Raw genomic sequence first — 19,232 nt, forward strand, 5'->3', positions numbered from 1 at the left:
AAAATAAAATGTATCGACAAGGTCACAAACGAAGTGGTTCTGGAAAGAGCAGGTGAGAAGAGAAGCTTCTGGAGTTTCATTGTTAAAAGAAGAGTGCAATTTACAGGCCATCTATTAAGACATAAAGGACTGAACACAATCATAGAGGGATATCTCGAGGGAAAAAGACCAAGAGGAAGACCACGACTGAGGTACATGGATCAAATCGCGAAAGATGTGGGATGTAACACCTATAAAGAAATGAAGAGAAAAGCTGAAAGACGCTCAGAATGGAGACAAGCTGCCATTGTAGCTGTTGCAAACCAATCCTTGGATTGACCACTACAGAAGAAGAAGAATTTTTGTTTGTCTGCGAGGCTTTGGCTATGTTTATGTTTGCTGTGAAGTTCCCTTTGCTTCCGCAGCAGTTTTCTAACTCGGTTGTTGTACCACGGTGGCTGTTTTCCATCTCTTACGATCTTGCTTGGCACATACTCATCTAACGCATATTGTACGATGGTTTTGAACTTTGTCCACTGATCCTAAACGCTATCTGTACTTGAGACAAAACTTTTGTGTTGAGCCGTTAGGTACTCTGTAATCTCGTGGGGTTGAAGTGACGGAAGGCGCTGCTGGACCCTTGGAGTGGCCCGTGAACAATCCACGTCCACTCGTACATAGAACAAGAAAGTAAATAAGCTGTCTAAGGCGAAGCGATGTGTCCAGAGACGTACCCAAGGTTAGACTGCCTGGTTGAGCGAGAGGCAGGTGCTTAAGTACTCTATCGGGGGCGCCGCTATTGGCCGCTGGAACCACGTGTTCCACTGTGGCGCACTCACACTAAATGCGGGCCAGGAGGCGCGCGCCGCCACATCTTACGGCGCGATGGTGCAGAGACCTCTAGGGGTCTTCGACGTCCGTGACGTCTGGCGGGGATTAAAATTCCGCAGCGCGCGGTACCAGAATTCTGTTGTTTCTGGGATGTGGTGACATTTATAGAGACTGAAACAATATCCCAAAGAGCAGTGTAGGGCCGACCACGTGTGTCATCAGAAAGAATGGACGGTTATTTGGCTGTAAGGGCACGGCAGTACAGCCTTAGTACTGCATGGCAACTGGCATCTCACGTCGCAGCATCCTCTGGATGGGTTGTATCGAGGTAAACAGTGTACAGGAGGCTTCAGCAGAGTAGCCTTTACTGTTAGAGATCTACTGTCTGTTTACCTCTGGAATGTCTTCACAGAAGGTAACGTGGAGCCATCAACATTCCACTTGGACGGTCGAACGGAGCGCCAATGTTCTTTTCACAGATGAGTTCCGATTTCGCCTGGAGAGTGTTTCTCGACGGATTCGCATCTGGAGTGTACATGAAACACGATTTCTGGACCCAAACATTGGGGAAAGAAAAGAAATGGTTCAAATGGCTCTGAGCACTATGGGACTTAACTTCTAAGGTCATCAGTCCCCTAGAACTTAGAACTACTAAAACCTAACTAACCTAAGGACATCACACACATCCATTCCCGAGGCAGGATTCGAACCTGCGACCGTAGCGGTCGCGCGGTTCCATACTGTAGCGCCTAGAACCGCTCGGCCACCAAGGCCGGCTTTGGGGAAAGGTTGGAAAAAACGAAGAACTTTTTGTATTACTTTCTGTATTGTTTCCATTGTTTCAAGTTTCCTGTCAGGTTTTTGTACCATTTTCTGGAAAAATAAAAGTAACCTTGCAAAATATCCGTTTGTTGCCTTAATTTTGGACACCAGTGTAGCCGGGGGAGAAAGTTGGTGTTTGAAGTTTAATGAGAACTTGCTGCCGCAGCGAAAAATACCTTAGTCTTAACTACTTCCACCCCATTTTCTTCATCATATCCTGGTACCCTCTCCCGTATTTCGAAATCATATAAAGCGAGCTGTCCTTGTTTGAACTTTTCCGATGTCCTCCGTCAGACCTATGTAATACGTATCTCACACGGCATCTCAGCACTCCGGAAGAGGGCGGAAAAGCCCAAGATAAGCAGCCTCTTTAGTGACCAGCCACATTTTCTAAGTGTACTGCCAATAAATCGCAGTCATTGGGTTGCTTTCTTTTCCCACAACATTATCTATGTGCCGGTGTCAATTTTCAGTTGTTCGTAACTGTATTTAGGTGAGCTTCCAGCCTTTAGATTTATGTAATTATTGCGTAACCGAAATTTATCGGATTACTTTTAATGCTCATTGGATGACTTCACACTTCTCATTACTGAGGGTCAACTGCCACGGTTTTCACCATAAATACGTCTTGTCTGAAGCATTTCTAAATTCGTTTTGATCATCTATGACATTACATGACGGTAAATGACAGCATCATCGGCAAACAATCTAAGAGGTCTGCTCAGACTGGGTCCTAAATCGTTAATGTAGATCAGAAACAACAGATGGCCCATAACAAACGGTTCAAATGGCTCTAAGCACTATGCGACTTAGCATCTGAGGTCATCAGTCCCCTAGACTTAGAACTACTTAAACCTAACTAATCTAAAGACATCACACACATACAGTCCGAGGCAGGATCAGAACCTTCGACCGTAGCAGCAGCGCGATCCCGGACTGAAGCGCCTAGAACTGCTCGGTCACAGCGGCCGGCTGGGCCCATAACACTTTCTTGGGGAACACCAGCTGTTACTTCTGTTTTACACGATGACTTTCTGTTACCTGTTCTGACACGAAATCACGAATCAGTCAGACAACTGAGACGAGACTCCATAGGCACGCAAAGTAAATAGAAGTCGCTGCGAGAAATGGTGTGTAAGGTTCTCTGGAGATGTATTAATATGATTCTTGCCGTTTAGGGCCAGATGTAGCAAGAGTTGTGGAATTGGTTTCTTCTTGGTTGGGAAACAGTTGTTTTGATTTCGACGTTATTGTCACGTCTGTGTGTTTTTCCCTTCTGTTTCAGATTTCAAGAGTTATATGGTATGTTAAATACTACGAGGGGCGTTCAGAAAGTAAGCTCCTATCGGTCGCGAAATGGAAACGACTATGAAAATCCGATAAAGCTTTGCACAGATGTGTTGGGTAGTGTCTCTAGTATAACCCCAGTTAGCATCACGTCGCTCTTCTCATTTCTGAGCTCGCAGTGAGTGCGTAAAGATGTCTAGAAAATAGTGTCTGCCGCCAAGTACGAGGGCCTGGTGAGAAATTTCGCCTGAAGCTATGCAGCTAACACTACATAACTGTCGTGCTGTTTCGTCTTCAAGACAATTCTCAGCCTCATTCTGCAGGGGCAATGAAGATGCTCCTGCATCGTTTTCAAATGGAAATGTTAGATTACCCACAATACAATCCGCAATTGTCTTCCCCTGAGTTTCATCTCTGGTCACATGAACCGCTGTCTTTGAAGACAACATTTTGACACAGACAACGAGGTGTAGGCCAGCGTGGAGAATTGGCGGAAAGCACTGGCGGCTGCCTTCTATGATGAGGCTATTGAAAAGTTGGTACAACGCTATGACAAAAGTCTAAGTCAGAACGGCGACTACGTAGAGAAGTAGCTGAAAGGTGTAGCTAATTGTTACAAGTAAAACATTTCTGATGTTCACTGTGGTTTCATTTGGCAATCAATCGGAGCTTACTTTCTGAACAGGCCTCGTATATGTATGTATCGCATTCCGAATAAGTTTCCTATTTCTCCGTTCATTGATTTGATTGGAAATGTAGTGAACAAAACTTGATGTTGTTGAGTAGATGTTCGACTCCTTACTGCAAAAGGTCAGGTCTGCTGGTGTTTAGTGGCCACTTACTGCTATTATAAGGAAAAGGTCACCTTCAGCAAATACCTGAAATTTACAAGAGAATCGTAAATGATATGCTCTAAAATGTAGCGTTTCATATTTTCGGAAGATCTTTAGGAATCCAAAAAGGTCAGACGTGGGGTCTTCTTGTTGTTGCAAGTTATTGCTCTACTCTCGCTCCCGTTGGTAAAAACCATTGTACTATTGTAAGCAATTACTATTCGCTTTCGCAAGATCGCGTCGAACAATGTAACTTCCAGGCAGTTTGGTGTGCTACTGTCGCAGTGGGCAACACGACTCTTATGTTAGACCGTGATGACAGAACAGCCCTCAGATAAACGCGTACGCTTTCATGACAGTGGGCTTAGTCTGCTCTATCGGTGTCCAGAACAGTCCGCAATCAATACATAAATGTTTCCTTACAAGTGTTGTTCCAAATGCGGACCACCACGATCACAACAGTGTCTAGTGCGACGAAACATCCACTGGCGTGCATGCTCAAGAATCCCAGGAGTCCGGTTGCCTATCTGTTGCTGCTGCGACATCCCTAGCAAACAGGTCGATCTGAGTCTCGCAAAATAGGCTCCTTACGTGCCTCCAGAACAAGAAGTCCATTTTCACTGTCCATGGAAGAGCACCATGGCGACCTATCGCAGCTTGCATTAGCGTGCTTCTTAAATAGAGTGCAAAACGTGTCTAATTCCTGTCGTGCTCAGTTTGCACAGATCGATGAATTCTCAGTTGGGCATTTTGTAGTAACTGTGCGGAAGAAACGTTTTGTACTCTACTCTGTTCAGATTACCACAAAGTACGTAAGGTATAATCACATTTATATTTCTTTAGTGGTGTTATCAGTCCCACAATAAATCCTCTCCATTGCCAACCTCTTCATCTCAGGAGTAGCACTGTCACCTAAAGTCCTCATTTATTTGATCGATATATGTAATTCTCGGACATTATCTCCATATTCTTATGCTCTGCAGCTCCCTCACGTACCATCAGTTTATTACTTGATGTGTTGGCACATGTCCTATCACCCTGTCATTTCTTCTCAACGATGTCCATGTGTTACCTACCTGGCCTATCCTAATTTTCAAAATCTTTTTCTCGCACCTCATCTAAAACGCTTGTACTCTCTCCTTTCCGATTATCCCACAGTCCAAGATTCACGTCCACACAGTTTTGTGCTCCACACGAACATAGTAGAAACTTCATCCTCAAATGTATACTGCTAGTGGACTTACTTTGGCAACAAAACTCCCTCTTTGTTTGTTCTATGTGTATGTCCTCCTCGATCCACCCACCATGTGTTATTTTGGTCCAAAGGTAGCAGCAGCGTGACTATGTTGAGAAATAAATATTTAGACATGAAGAATGAAGATGTAGAATTTTAATGACGTTTGTTTAAGTTAAAAAACTTTGATTCCCATAAAAAATTCCGAGGCAGTACTTTTTAGCACGCTCTCGAACAAGCCCTCTTTGAGAGGACCGCTGGGAGAACAAGGGCGACTTCTTGTATCAGAAGTATTTGACGACGATAGCTGGTGACTGTGATTCAGAAGTCGAGTAGTGACTGGAACTGAAGTTGGGCCTTAAAACGTTTTGATTACTGATCAAACTCTGGACCCCTAGGCGTAGAAAACAGAAAATCGCCGAAAATACCCGTCACCCGCCGCCCACTATATCGATACATTCACAACTTCGTAGGGTTAACACAGCTGCTCCCGTTCTTCGTTTTATCAACTTGACAAACCTGTCTAAGGACATTTGATTATGCTGTTTTTTTTAATCCTCTGCCTGTCTATGTCTTTTATAGTATTGTCCCTTTTAGTTGCTGCTTTAACCTCGTGCCTCACGGTGCATTCCTAACTTAGTCTGGGTGCTAATGACCATTGTAGTTGTGCGCCCTAAAACCACAAAAAAAAAATTATCGCGTGAGGGTTTTTATCATACCATTCATGGGTTTTTCTATTGTTGGAAACGCCCTCTCTTGTGACTTGGCGTCGTCTGTAAACAGAACAAAAATATTAAAACAGTGCTTGCCTGTACACTGTGTAAGAATTTGCAAACTTTATTCGAGATGATAGTACACTGCCTTCTATGACTTCACCTTCTGTGGATGATACAGGTGTAATTGTTGTTCATGCAAAATTCTCGAAATAGTTGTTCAACTTTGTTCAGAGTTTGTGGAACACGCTAGCTACTAGTGGTTGGATAGTCACCAACCGCGTGTAACTCTCGTACAGATTGGGTGCGGTGGCGTGTCTCTGACGTCTAGGATGCCGCTGTCGTTTTTGCACCGCTCTTCCACTGTGATGAGAGAAACCTTACATAAGGTGCACATTGGAAAACTCTTCATGAGTACATCAATGCACACTATTGTCTGGTACTGCTAAATACATCTAACACTGCCCCAAGAACAAACCCAAGACAGAACCGAGGAATACTGAACGTAAGATAGCGGGTGAAGAATATAGTGGACATTGCTGTTTGTGAGCAGAAAGTAGCGTGAGTCAGTGGAGCTAGTTTGTTTACGAACGAGAGACACAGTGCATACCGTGAACAGCTGTGGTTCGGGTACTTTAAATACAATACAAAGATAAATGCGCGTAAGAAATCAAACTAAATGCAATTATTGTGTGACAAGGCATGGTAGACCACAGTCACTTACACCAAAGCACTCAGAAAATTTCCCCAAAAATTATCCATAATTTTTCACTGTAGATCGACTCACTCACTGTACTCCGTTAGTAACTGTGGTGTCACCGCCAGACACCACACTTGCTAGGTGGTAGCCTTTAAATCGGCCGCGGTCCATTAGTATACGTCGGACCCGCGTGTCGCCACTGTCAGTGATAGCAGACCGAGCGCCACCACACGGCAGGTGTAGAAAGACTTACTAGCACTCGCCCCAGTGGTACAGCCGACTTTGCCAGAAGGGGATCACTGACAAATACGCTCGCTCTCATTTGCCGAGACGACAGTTAGCATAGCCTTCAGCTACATTTGCTACGACCTAGCAAAGCGCCGTATTCAATTGATATTGAGATTCTATTAATGTATCATCAAGAGCGATGTTCTACAAATGTGGATTAAAGTTAAGTATTCCAGAAGCTACGTACTTTTCTTTATAGCATTCATTACGTATCCTGTTTCAGACCTCCCGCCAGCCTACGTGAGTTAAGCGGGTGCCTTTCGGCTTCCTCTCATTGTGTCTAGGCTGTCTTGTCTAGACACAACAGTAACTGTGAGATGGCATTGTGGGAATCACATGCACAAAATGTGTACACATGTTTCAAACAGCAGAAAAGGAGCAAAAGAAAAATAAGTAAAAGAGCTGGTCGCATTCGGTGTATAGAATTATTTAAAATATGGCTATCTTCAGTACTTCAGGTGACTACATGAATGAATATATTTTGGAAATCATAGAAAAGAATGGTAAGTATGCCAGTATACATGAAATTCGTAGACACACACTTAGCAGGTCAATACTCAAACCATAATGTTCTATCATCTATTAAAATTCCATAATAAATTGCCAAAGGAGACAAAGTAGATAATTACATGGAGATGACAAAATTCATGGGATAGCGATATGCATGTATACAGATGGCTCCAGTATCGCATAGACAAGGTATAAAAGCGCACGGCCTTGACGGTGTTGTAATTTGTACTCAGGTGTTTCATGCGAAAAGTATTTCGACGTGATTATGGGCTCACGACGTAAACCAACAGACTCTGAACGCGGAGTGGTAGATGAAGCTAGACGCATGGGGAATTCATTTCGGAAATCGTTAGGAAATTCAATGACAGTGTCAAGAGTGTGCCGAGAATACCAAATTTCAAGCATTATCTCTCACAACGGACAACGGTGGCCGACGACTCTCAGTTAAGGACCGAGAGCAGTGGCGTTTGCGTAGAGTTGTCACTGCTAACAGACAAGAACCACTGCGTGAAACAACCACGATAATCAATGTGGAGCGCTCGACGAACGTATCTGTTAAGGCAGTGAGGCCAAATTAGGCGTTAATGGGCTGTGGCAGCAGGCGACCTAAGTTGCTAACAGCGGGACATCGCCTTCAGCGCCTCTCGTGGGCTCGTGTCCATATTAGTTGCAACGTAGACGACTGGAAAACCATGCCCTGCGCGGATGAGTCCCGATTTCGGTGGACAAAAGCTGATTGCAGGGTTCGAGTGCGCTGCAGACCTCGTGAAGCCACAAGCTCAATTCGACAACAAGGCACTGTGCAAGCTGATGGTGGCTCCATAATGGTTTGGGCTTTGTTTACACGGAATGGACTGGGTTCTCTGGTCCAAATGAACCGATCATTGAATGGATACAGCTATGTTCGGCTACTTGGAGACCATTTGCAGCAATTCATGGACTTCATGTTTGCAAACACAGATTAAATTTTTATGTATGGCAGTGCACCATGTCACGGGGCCACAATCGTTCGCGACTGGTTTGAAGAGCACTCTGTTCAATTCGAGCGAATTATTTGGCTACCAGTCGAACATTTATGGGTCATAATCGAGAGGTAAGTTCGCGCACAAAATCCTGCACCAGCAACGGTTTCGCGATTATGGAGGGCTGTACAGGCAGCACGGCCAACATTTCCGCGTGGGACATCGAACGACTTGTAGAGTCCATGTCACGTTGAGTTACTGCACTAAGCTTGGCAAAAGGAGATCCGTAACGTTGTTGGGACGTAGCCCATGATATTTCGTGTAAAGCGCAATTTTATTTAAGAAGGTAGTCAATACTTTGCTGTTAAACAAAGCATGATACAAAAGTAAAGATTACTTTGAGAAGTCGAAGTATTGGTTAATAAAATAGCGACTAAAACACAACTGTCATATTGCAGTAAACTTTCACAGTGTAATGAATTTGATTGGTTAATTGCACACACTGATTCGTTTGTTCGTAATGCTAATGTTTCAGTGTGCCTGTGAGCTCAGCGTCTTACATGATGAGGAGACGCTATCTTTGAGGTATGTGGACAGCAAGACACAGACGCATTGCAGTATATTTGCAATACTGAAATAATCTGGTATGTACAGAAAATAGGAACTGAAAGACACTGCATGGCTATACTGCGCAAATTAAAGGGTCGCTTTTTTTGACACCTAGCCACATTCTTGCATTGCGACACAGAAGTTTGAAATTTGGCTCAAAGCTGCCTCCGCAACAGTACAAAAGCTTGACGCCCTGCGAGTCGGCGACGCTTCAGACAGCAAGATGTTGATACATGTGAGAAAAATGGGACAGAGCTCAATAGTTCATGTTAAGTGTGACGTGTGTTAACGATGTCTCCGCCCGCCGCCACTGTGGACGTGTGACACGATGGGAAGGCCGTAACCCCCTCCTCCCCTCTCCCCCACTTAACGAGGTCTCGCCACTTCTCTTGACGCCTCTGCGATGAAGGTCAGAAGCGCGACGCCCAGCTCTGAAATCACACGGTTCTCCTGTGTGTGATCGAGAAATACATTTCAGACACACTGCCGCTCAGAATCGTCACGAAGATTTCTAAAGGTGTGAAAGGCGTTAATGAAGACCAACCCTTTCTTTGATGCGTTCTTACACTCACATCTTGCTGTCGAAAACGATTGTTAGAAGTGCGATGTGCAACAGGATTTCGTTCTTGACAACTTCCGTCGCTGCTGACACCCTGACGATTCAACCGTTCTTTAAGGACAATGCGGTGCTGCCAGCCAATTGAATGTGATCTGATCATTTGGAATGCTGCTCGACCGCAATTTTTGCTTTGGTAGTACCATTAGGGACCGTTCAAAACCATTCAACGAAAATTTAACGTGATCCGAAGCGTCAAAAGGGTATTGATGGTTTCTTAGACTCCCTGTTTTGCACTCTTCTGTAGCGAGACCGTGGGAGATACGACCATGATACGTGGGTGAATATAGCGGCAAAGGGTCTCTGTAGCACCCCCCAGCTCAGCAACATCCTCTCTGCCAGCCGCACACTTTTTTTAAGCAACTTAAAAATGCACTGTGTAAAGAAACACCTCGCCCAAGCCATATAGGCTCCTGCAGTCAGGCAACCTCTTCGATACCCTACAACTGAGTGGCACTAAACTGCTGCTCCAGTATCTGCTGATGAGTGTGCAGAACGTGTACACCAGAGCAAAAATTTTAGTCGCAGTACACTCCAAAGACGTCATATCTCGTACAGTGGGGCTGTAGCCCCACGATGTCCTTAGAGCAGGACACAGGGTGTATCAGCAGCGTCGAAAGTTGTAAAGAACGTCGTCCTGTTCCACACGGCGTTGCAAACATTCGTTCTGACGGCGAGATGTTTGTAAACCAACGCCTCAAGGGAAGGGCTGGTTTCATTGACGCCCATTATACTACCTCCTGAGGCCTTTTCGTGTCGATTCTCAGAGGCGATGTGTTCTTCGGCCACCCATTACTAAACTATGTGATTTCACGGCGTTGCGTTGCGGTCCTGACCTCCACCGAAGAGGCGTCAAGAGAAGAAGTGATGTGTGGTTGCTGTCTGAAACGCCACCGTGTCCGAGGGCGATGTTGCAGAGCACCTCTGAGCAAAATCTTACACTTCTGCGTTGCAATGGTGACCATTTATTCTTTTGCACAATAAAGAAGAATTTCTCCTAGTGTAACAAGTAAATGAGCATTGTACTTTACACATGAAACGAATGAAACAGTGCAGTTGTCAAGACTCTGGGCTTATATTCGGAAGCATAGAGGTTTATGTTCTGTCTGCCCATTGTGATCGTGGTTTTCTGTTGTTTTCATAAATAATTTCAAGCGAACGCTGGAATGATTACTTAAATAAGACAGTGGCCAACGACCTAAATATATCAATATGTGTACTAGAATCGACATATTTGTCGCAGAAGAACAGGAACTGAAAACATTTCTCGTTTATTCTTCACACTCACAAGAAACCACTTGAGTGCTAGGTCGCAAGTTCAATCTGAAGTAAGGCTCATTTTAAAGTGGTAACATTCACGACAGGAAATACATTAGCTGCTAATGACTCATCGTGTGCATCAGGAGGGCGATAGAAAATGAGTGTCCGGTAGGAGCAGAAATCAAGCTTCTATGGAATGTATGCATTATTCTTTACAATATGGACATCGCCTACATTCAAGAAATGCTCAAAACAAACCACTGACTTGCACCATGAACACCGAATGAAAAATGGCGGGCCACCGTGATCACTAAGATTCGCACCATCATGAAATCGAACTCCTTGGGAGCTACAAACTGTGAAGGACGTCCAGCTAGGTATCCACTCTTAAAAAACGAATATGGAATCATACTGGCGTAATGCGGTGATGAGAGCTGGTGGAATGTGATGGGATGCAACCGAATACGAAACACTGTGCCGTGGAGCTTATCCTGAAACTGGCCACCCTTAAAGTCGTAGCTGCAGATAGTGCGACAATGTGTTCTACAGGCACGGAGAAAACAAACATCCAGAGTCTGAAATTGTCCTGTGGTTCTAGGTGCCATGAATTGCAATGTCACACACTTTCCAGGAGGGATAGTTTACTCTAAAGAAGGATGATATTTATCCGCAGACCAGGAATTACGCAAAAGCAAGTTATTTTGACCATCAAGTTGCTAAAAGCAGTGCTCGTGGCACAGTTGTAATTCTCTTACTCAAATTTTGCCACTCTCTCTTGCTGTGACTTGAATATTCGCTACTGCCTTTGCAAGATCATGCACACAACAAAGAATAGTAGGGGCCAGAGCACCTCCTACATCTCGCAGCACAATAAATAACTTTCCAGCCAATTTACCACGCAGATTAACAATCGGCATAATTGTGTAAGAATGCGTTAGACACTGATGTTAGTTGATCTTGATAAGACTCTCTTAGTGCGTCCCCTTTTCTTATGCACTACACGGTTACACTGTTGCGGAATTATTCGAAATCTGTACGTAATTGTTTTTTTTTTACTATGTTGTGGATTATCTTACACGTGCGCAATGATGTTTAGTACCTGCTCCTTGGACAATGATTGTCGTTTAGTATGTTCCACTAGAGACGGATTTTGTCGCTCTTTGTCCGACGAGGATGATAAACTACATGACCCGACACCTGTTTCATTATCACTTTCACCTGTTAAGCGTGTGCGATCATCATTGCACTCCTTATGTACATTGACCGCACCGTCGAGTGTATACATCACACATTCCACTGACTCAACTTTCGGCAACTCTAGTATTTTATCTGCCACCACCTTCTCACTGCGGTTCCTTGGGTTCCTTTCTGACGAAATGCCAACTTCTGCAACTGTTGTAGATATAATGCAATGCGAAATTCCTTATGTTCCTTATCGATGAAACAACAATTTCGGCGACTGTTGTAGGTATAGGACAATGTTCGCTTCGTTTATCGTTGCCTTTGCTCTGCTTTGTACGAACACCACTAACACTGTAGCACTGCTGGGAGTTACTCGTCGACTAAGTAGCTAAACTACACTCCGTAGCCTCATTCTGCCCACTGGATACCTCCAGTCCCGCCCCCTCTCGCCATTAGCAGCCAATATTGTTGCTGCATGGTAGACAATACGTGGGGTGTCGAATCCCTTAGACATCCTTGGTCATTTACGACCTTGCACTCAAGGGGTTCGTTGTGAGTTTTGAATATATGACACGTTTCGATCTTTCTGGATCAGCTTCAGATCTATGTAGTTGCTCCAGCTGGCATTGTGCATGCTAAACAATAACACATTTTATGACTAACGATAGATTCTTTTTCTCCAATGTTTTACTGTCATTCGCACAAGCCACTATACCACTATATCCCTTTATTCTAGTTTTATTCTCTTTCAACTTTCCAGCCCCCATTGGCTCGCTGCATAGAAATACTAGAAGCCATCCGAGTTTCGGGAAAACAGAGCACAGTCTCTTCTTCACTCGGCCTTACTCCCCTTCGCGCAGAAAACTCACCGATTGACACCCAGCAGATGTGTGACCCTTCCACGTGGCTGAAGACGCATGGCAGTTTTATCCGCGTCAAAATGCTACTCGAGGCGTAGTGGAAGAACACGAAGTCGGCACACACAGCGCCTTCGTTGTCTCTGCGCAAGCCAGTGAGATCCAGACGCTCAGACAACAGCGTCATTACGCGAGATAGTATCGGTCATCATCGGAAACTTCCGCCAGGCTTCCTCTTTCGCGTACAGCAGACATATGAAGATCACTTGAATGTGCCCAGGGCATGTATTGTTCTATGGGGCGCCTGAGACCACTGGCGAAGCATGCGCTTAGCATCTGTGTGTGTGTGTGTGTGTGTGTGTGTGTGTGTGTGTGTGTGTGCGTGTGCGTGACATTTCCTACACCTGCAAATATTCATGCACAATTAATGACGTACCGATAAGTCACTGTGTCTGGATACAAAGTTGCAGCAAGCGGGACTCATTCGACCATCATCCACAGCCCTGGCTGAAGCCTGGACACGGCACTTTTGACACGCTGGGTTGAAGCCTGTTGCTTCTCAATGCCGACAGTTGTGACATAATACGTGAATTTTAATCCAGTTTCACTGAATTTCTTCCCAATTTTGACGCTGTACTCTCCTAGTCTCTGCCACGCAAGAAATGGATACACTCCTCTCTTGAGTGCTAGAACAACATGTATCTGTCATCTTCACTCAGTTCAGAGCCTGTATCAAAATCGTCTCTTTGGTTAACTCGGTAACCTGATTCCTATTCATTTCGAGGTGAATTCCTGAAATTTCGGCTTTATAGCGAAAAAACTGGTATCCTTTTGGAGTAATCTCCAATCATGAAAGATTACAAAGTTATTAGCATTCTTATTGCTGTGGCCACCCAGTTCATACATCGTAGCTCCTATTGAATCGGCATCCCACTTCACGTCCAACCAACACGGGATGCCTGCATCACAGGGCGTATATTTACCAGGAGCACCTACGACGTCTGTGTTGTGTTTCCAACACAAATATTTACCGGCGGCCGCAAGACAACCTACCAACGGCTGCCAGGGACCGCTACCCATTCGCGGAGCCTGCAGAACAGCTTCACCAGAGGTCGGAGGTAGCGTAGGAACTACTTTAATACGCCAGGCACGTCATCGCAAACACTTCCGGCAGATATACCCGCCAAACGGGCCTTATAGGGCGGCGCACTTCCGGAAAAGGGCAGTTCGAAGCACCGCTAGAATGTACACTCCTGGAAATGGAAAAAAGAACACATTGACACCGGTGTGTCAGACCCACCATACTTGCTCCGGACACTGAGAGAGGGCTGTACAAGCAATGATCACACGCACGGCACAGCGGACACACCAGGAACCGCGGTGTTGGCCGTCGAATGGCGCTAGCTGCGCAGCATTTGTGCACCGCCGCCGTCAGTGTCAGCCAGTCTGCCGTGGCATACGGAGCTCCATCGCAGTCTTTAACACTGGTAGCATGCCGCGACAGCGTGGACGTGAACCGTATGTGCAGCTGACGGACTTTGAGCGAGGGCGTATAGTGGGCATGCGGGAGGCCGGGTGGACGTACCGCCGAATTGCTCAACACGTGGGGCGTGAGGTCTCCACAGTACATCGATGTTGTCGCCAGTGGTCGGCGGAAGGTGCACGTGCCCGTCGACCTGGGACCGGACCGCAGCGACGCACGGATGCACGCCAAGACCGTAGGATCCTACGCAGTGCCGTAGGGGACCGCACCGCCACTTCCCAGCAAATTAGGGACACTGTTGCTCCTGGGGTATCGGCGAGGACCATTCGCAACCGTCTCCATGAAGCTGGGCTACGGTCCCGCACACCGTTAGGCCGTCTTCCGCTCACGCCCCAACATCGTGCAGCCCGCCTCCAGTGGTGTCGCGACAGGCGTGAATGGAGGGACGAATGGAGACGTGTCGTCTTCAGCGATGAGAGTCGCTTCTGCCTTGGTGCCAATGATGGTCGTATGCGTGTTTGGCGCCGTGCAGGTGAGCGCCACAATCAGGACTGCATACAACCGAGGCACACAGGGCCAACACCCGGCATCATGGTGTGGGGAGCGATCTCCTACACTGGCCGTACACCACTGGTGATCGTCGTGGGGACACTGAATAGTGCACGGTACATCCAAACCGTCATCGAACCCATCGTTCTACCATTCCTAGACCGGCAAGGGAACTAGCTGTTCCAACAGGACAATGCACGTCCGCATGTATCCCGTGCCACCCAACGTGCTCTAGAAGGTGTAAGTCAACTACCCTGGCCAGCAAGATCTCCGGATCTGTCCCCCATTGATCATGTTTGGGACTGGATGAAGCGTCGTCTCACGCGGTCTGCACGTCCAGCACGAACGCTGGTCCAACTGAGGCGCCAGGTGGAAATGGCATGGCAAGCCGTTCCACAGGACTACATCCAGCATCTCTACGATCGTCTCCATGGGAGAATAGCAGCCTGCATTGCTGCGAAAGGTGGATATACACTGTAGTAGTGCCGACATTGTGCATGCTCTGTTGCCTGTGTCTATGTGCCTGTGTTTCTGTCAGTGCGATCATGTGATGTATCTGACCCCAGGAATGTGTCAATAAAGTTTCCCCTTCCTTGGACAATGAATTCACGGTGTTCTTATTTCAATTTCCAGGAGTGTATTTAGAGCTGCCACCCCGGCAGCCACGGCCATACGCCTCTTCTAGCTGGCCTATCTCTTTCAGCTGGACTTGGTATAGTCGACGAACATCTTGACATTGTAGAATTGTTTATTGTAATCTCTCCCCGTGAAGAGTCGGGTCTTTTCTATTATTATTTGTTATTTTATATTTGTGACGATTCGCAGTTGGGATCGAGTCTGATGTTCTTTTGGAAATTGTATTATGGTTTTGTTTTCGTGAGTCCAGTATATTGTTTTTGGACTTGTGTTTTCCACATTTCTATTCTGCTAGCGCAGACACTTCACTTATCGCATCGACTTTTTTCTCCCACAGGACACCATCTATACATCTGCTTCTGCTGTATTGTAATTAAAATTCTAATGTAATGTGTTACGTACGTATTCATTGGCAAAATTCATTTATTTGCATGAGATCTTTCAGTATCTAGTTTTACCTTTATCTGTTGGTATCAATTACGAGAAATTTTAATATTTACTGATATGTAATTGTTATTTCAGTTTATGTTTCGAATTTCTGTGACTGAACGTTTGTATGTAAATGAAGTGCGCTTATAAACTATGTGTACGGTATAGACGTGTATATGGAGCCAGTCTTATAGTTTTTATAGGTTTTATAGGTCAATGAAGCAAGTATAATGAGGTGGAGATTTGTTGGGTAGCGCAATGATATTTGTGAGTCGACTGTAGTAGTTGTACTGAATAAAAGAAGTACACATACCAATGAAATTTCTTCCTGGCTGCTTCCAAGTTGTCGAAGCTCTCATTGAAAATGTACAGGCGAAATCCACGCATGACATTTTTATAATGCCACTCGAAGTCAATGTCGGCGATGTCACAGGGAAACAGCTTGCGGTCGGCTTCTCCCATATGGCCCCACATGCACACCAAGTTGTCGTCTTTGAAAGTCCACTCTTTAGTGGTAAATGTCTCCAGGACTTGCATGGTTCCATGAATACGCGAGTACACGTCCCACAGTCTGCAACATACACGCGGTGTCAATGCTGCAAACAGATCATCCTTGTCATGATTAACAGTGATGCTCATAGTTAAAAATAAAAATTTTATTACGGTAAACATCGTAACATTTTGGTAAATCCTAAATATGTCTATGACTGTTCCATAAATACAGGATGAAAGTAAATAAAACCGACAAACTGCAGGGACCAATTCCTGGCTGAAAATGGAAGAGAGAAGGTCCTATGAACATGTTTCCGGATATGCATTGCAGCCACGGTAGATGGCGCTGACAAATGAAAGTTCCTCTGACTACATGCTGTATGTTCCTTGCGTGCCGCGCGGGATTAGCCGAGCGGTCTTGGAGCTGAAGTCATGGACTGTGAGGCTGGTTCAAATGGCTCTGAGCACTTCCGAGGTCATCAGTCCCCTAGACTTAGAACTACTTAAACCTAACTAACCTAAGGACATCACACACATCCATGCCCGAGGCAGGATTCGAACCTGCGACCGTAGCGGTCGCGCAGCTCCAGACTGTAGCGACTAGAACCGCTCGGCCACTCCGGACGACTGAGGCTGGTCCCGGCGGAGGTTCGAGTCCTCTCTCAGACATGGGTGTGTGTGTTTGTCTTTAGGATAGTTTAGCTTAAGTAGTGTGTAAGCTTAGGGGCTGATGACCTTAGCAGTTAAGACCCATAAGATTTCACACACATTTGAACATTTTTGATCCTTGCGTCTTGCAGGCTGTGTGATTGACGCAGTGTACTGTAAAAAGGGGAATGGTTCCCTATTCATGTTTGCGTACTGCCAAGCAGGTGGTGACGGTCGAGAGGCAGCTCAACTATACCAAAATAAGTACCCCCACAGACACCAACCACGTCACGCAACATTTCCCTTAATCGAGCGCTCCTGCCGTACATCGGCCTAAGCCGTGGATGTGACACCAGATTTGGTTTCACATTTTTTGTCTTTAACATTTATAGTGACCAACGAGCTCACGGCGACGAGCTGTTGCTTGTGGTTGAATTTCTACACGAGGGACCAATTCGCACAGTTGTCTCATCTCATCCGCCAGCCCATTCTGCTGGCTAGTGAGACGTGTTCGCACGTCTTTGACTTCTAACGTTCCTTCCTGTGTCTTTTCAGCCACTGCCTGTCCCTGCTTTTTAAGAGCACAAATAGCCTTCTTGGGCGCGCTCATTCCGACCGTTGCCAGCGCTGCCTGATCTCGCGCACTCTCGTCCTAATAATCTGGCTGTCTTAGGCAGGCGTCTGGAATTTACCGCTACTTCTTGCGTCTCATCTGACGTTTTCCTAATGTCTTCAACCTCTGCTTTTACACCCTTAACTTTATCCTGACCTAAGTTACGTTTTCGACAAGCTCATCAGCCTTTCTTTGAATTTTCTTAATTTCTCCTTCTGTTGTTGCTTCTGAATTTTCCTAATCTCTTTAATGAGGTTCTCCGGTCACTAATCTTATGTCTGTCGTCTCCTTTCTTCTCTTTCTTGTCGTCTCTTCTCTGCCTCTTACATAAACTGAATGATCGTTTATAATTATGCACTTCCAGTAACCTCCCCAGGACTAGATGCTCGGGACACAATTGCGCTGTGGCGCATTGTCTGCGAAATCGGACTCTTAATTTCCCTGACTGTACCTCTTTCCGTGTTTACAGATCCTACGTGACCTGCCACCTCAGCATCATTTTCACTTTCATTTCATGGGTGAAATGAGCCCTCATAATCGGAGTATTCCGCATTTGACATTTGTGCCCCGTTTGCTGAGTGATTTAAACGAGCTGGTTCCGCAGTCCTATCTTGTTTTGCATCAATGACTGACTCTTGTTCCATTTTGGACAACAATAGTGCGAGGCTCTTCTCACCACACACACAAACTTAGCTTCTCGTAGGCATTCAAATCACCTGCTACTTCTGCAGGCTTCTGACTCAAATGCCTCACGCTCCGTATTTCCATTCAGACATTTTTCAAATAATGCACACACTTCTGCCTAAGCCCATGAAACAAAACTTACACTGAAATGTCGTACACATCCCCATTAGCAATTTGCTCATCTGCTTTTTCTCGGAGAAACACTCTCCTAGCCTTCTTAACTGATTTATTAACTTCCGTAAACATAGTTGCTATAATGACATCATGATCTCTACTGCCCGTTTGTATACCGACATTGTCGATAATATTCAGCCGATTTGTAGCTAAAAGATCTAAGATATTTCCAGTGATTGTGGACTACCAAACTAGCTCCTCACGACAGTGTTCAGAGAGCGTGGTTCAAAAGTACTTCGCATGACTGTCTGACTGTACCTCCTGAAATGAATCCATAGACATCTCAGTCTACAATGGTGAGCCAAAATACACTCCTGGAAATTGAAATAAGAACACCGTGAATTCATTGACCCAGGAAGGGGAAACTTTATTGACACATTCCTGGGGTCAGATACATCACATGATCACACTGACAGAACCACAGGCACATAGCCACAGGCAACAGAGCATGCACAATGTCGGCACTAGTACAGTGTATATCCACCTTTCGCAGCAATGCAGGCTGCTATTCTCCCATGGAGACGATCGTAGAGATGCTGGATATAGTCCTGTGGAACGGCCTGCCATGCCATTTCCACCTGGCGCCTCAGTTGGACCAGCGTTCGTGCTGGACGTGCAGACCGCGTGAGACGACGCTTCATCCAGTCCCAAACATGCTCAATGGGGGACAGATCCGGAGATCTTGCTGGCCAGGGTAGTTGACTTACACCTTCTAGAGCACGTTGGGTGGCACGGGATACATGCGGACGTGCATTGTCCTGTTGGAACAGCAAGTTCCCTTGCCGGTCTAGGAATGGTAGAACGATGGGTTCGATGACGGTTTGGATGTACCGTGCACTAT

The 19,232-nt window shown here is 45.7% G+C and overlaps 1 protein-coding gene across 1 annotated transcript in view; it reads right to left on the reverse strand.

Moving 5' to 3' along the window:
• Positions 1-19,232, reverse strand: part of LOC126235608 (fatty acyl-CoA reductase 1-like) — a 252,893-nt gene that overhangs the window by 13,558 nt on the left and 220,103 nt on the right. The window contains exon 8 of the mRNA XM_049944319.1: positions 16,094-16,351. Coding sequence (XP_049800276.1) covers positions 16,094-16,351 — 258 coding nt within the window. The remainder of the gene's footprint in view (positions 1-16,093; positions 16,352-19,232) is intronic.

Source organism: Schistocerca nitens, chromosome 2, assembly GCF_023898315.1.
Source record: "Schistocerca nitens isolate TAMUIC-IGC-003100 chromosome 2, iqSchNite1.1, whole genome shotgun sequence".
NCBI lineage: Eukaryota > Metazoa > Arthropoda > Insecta > Orthoptera > Acrididae > Schistocerca > Schistocerca nitens.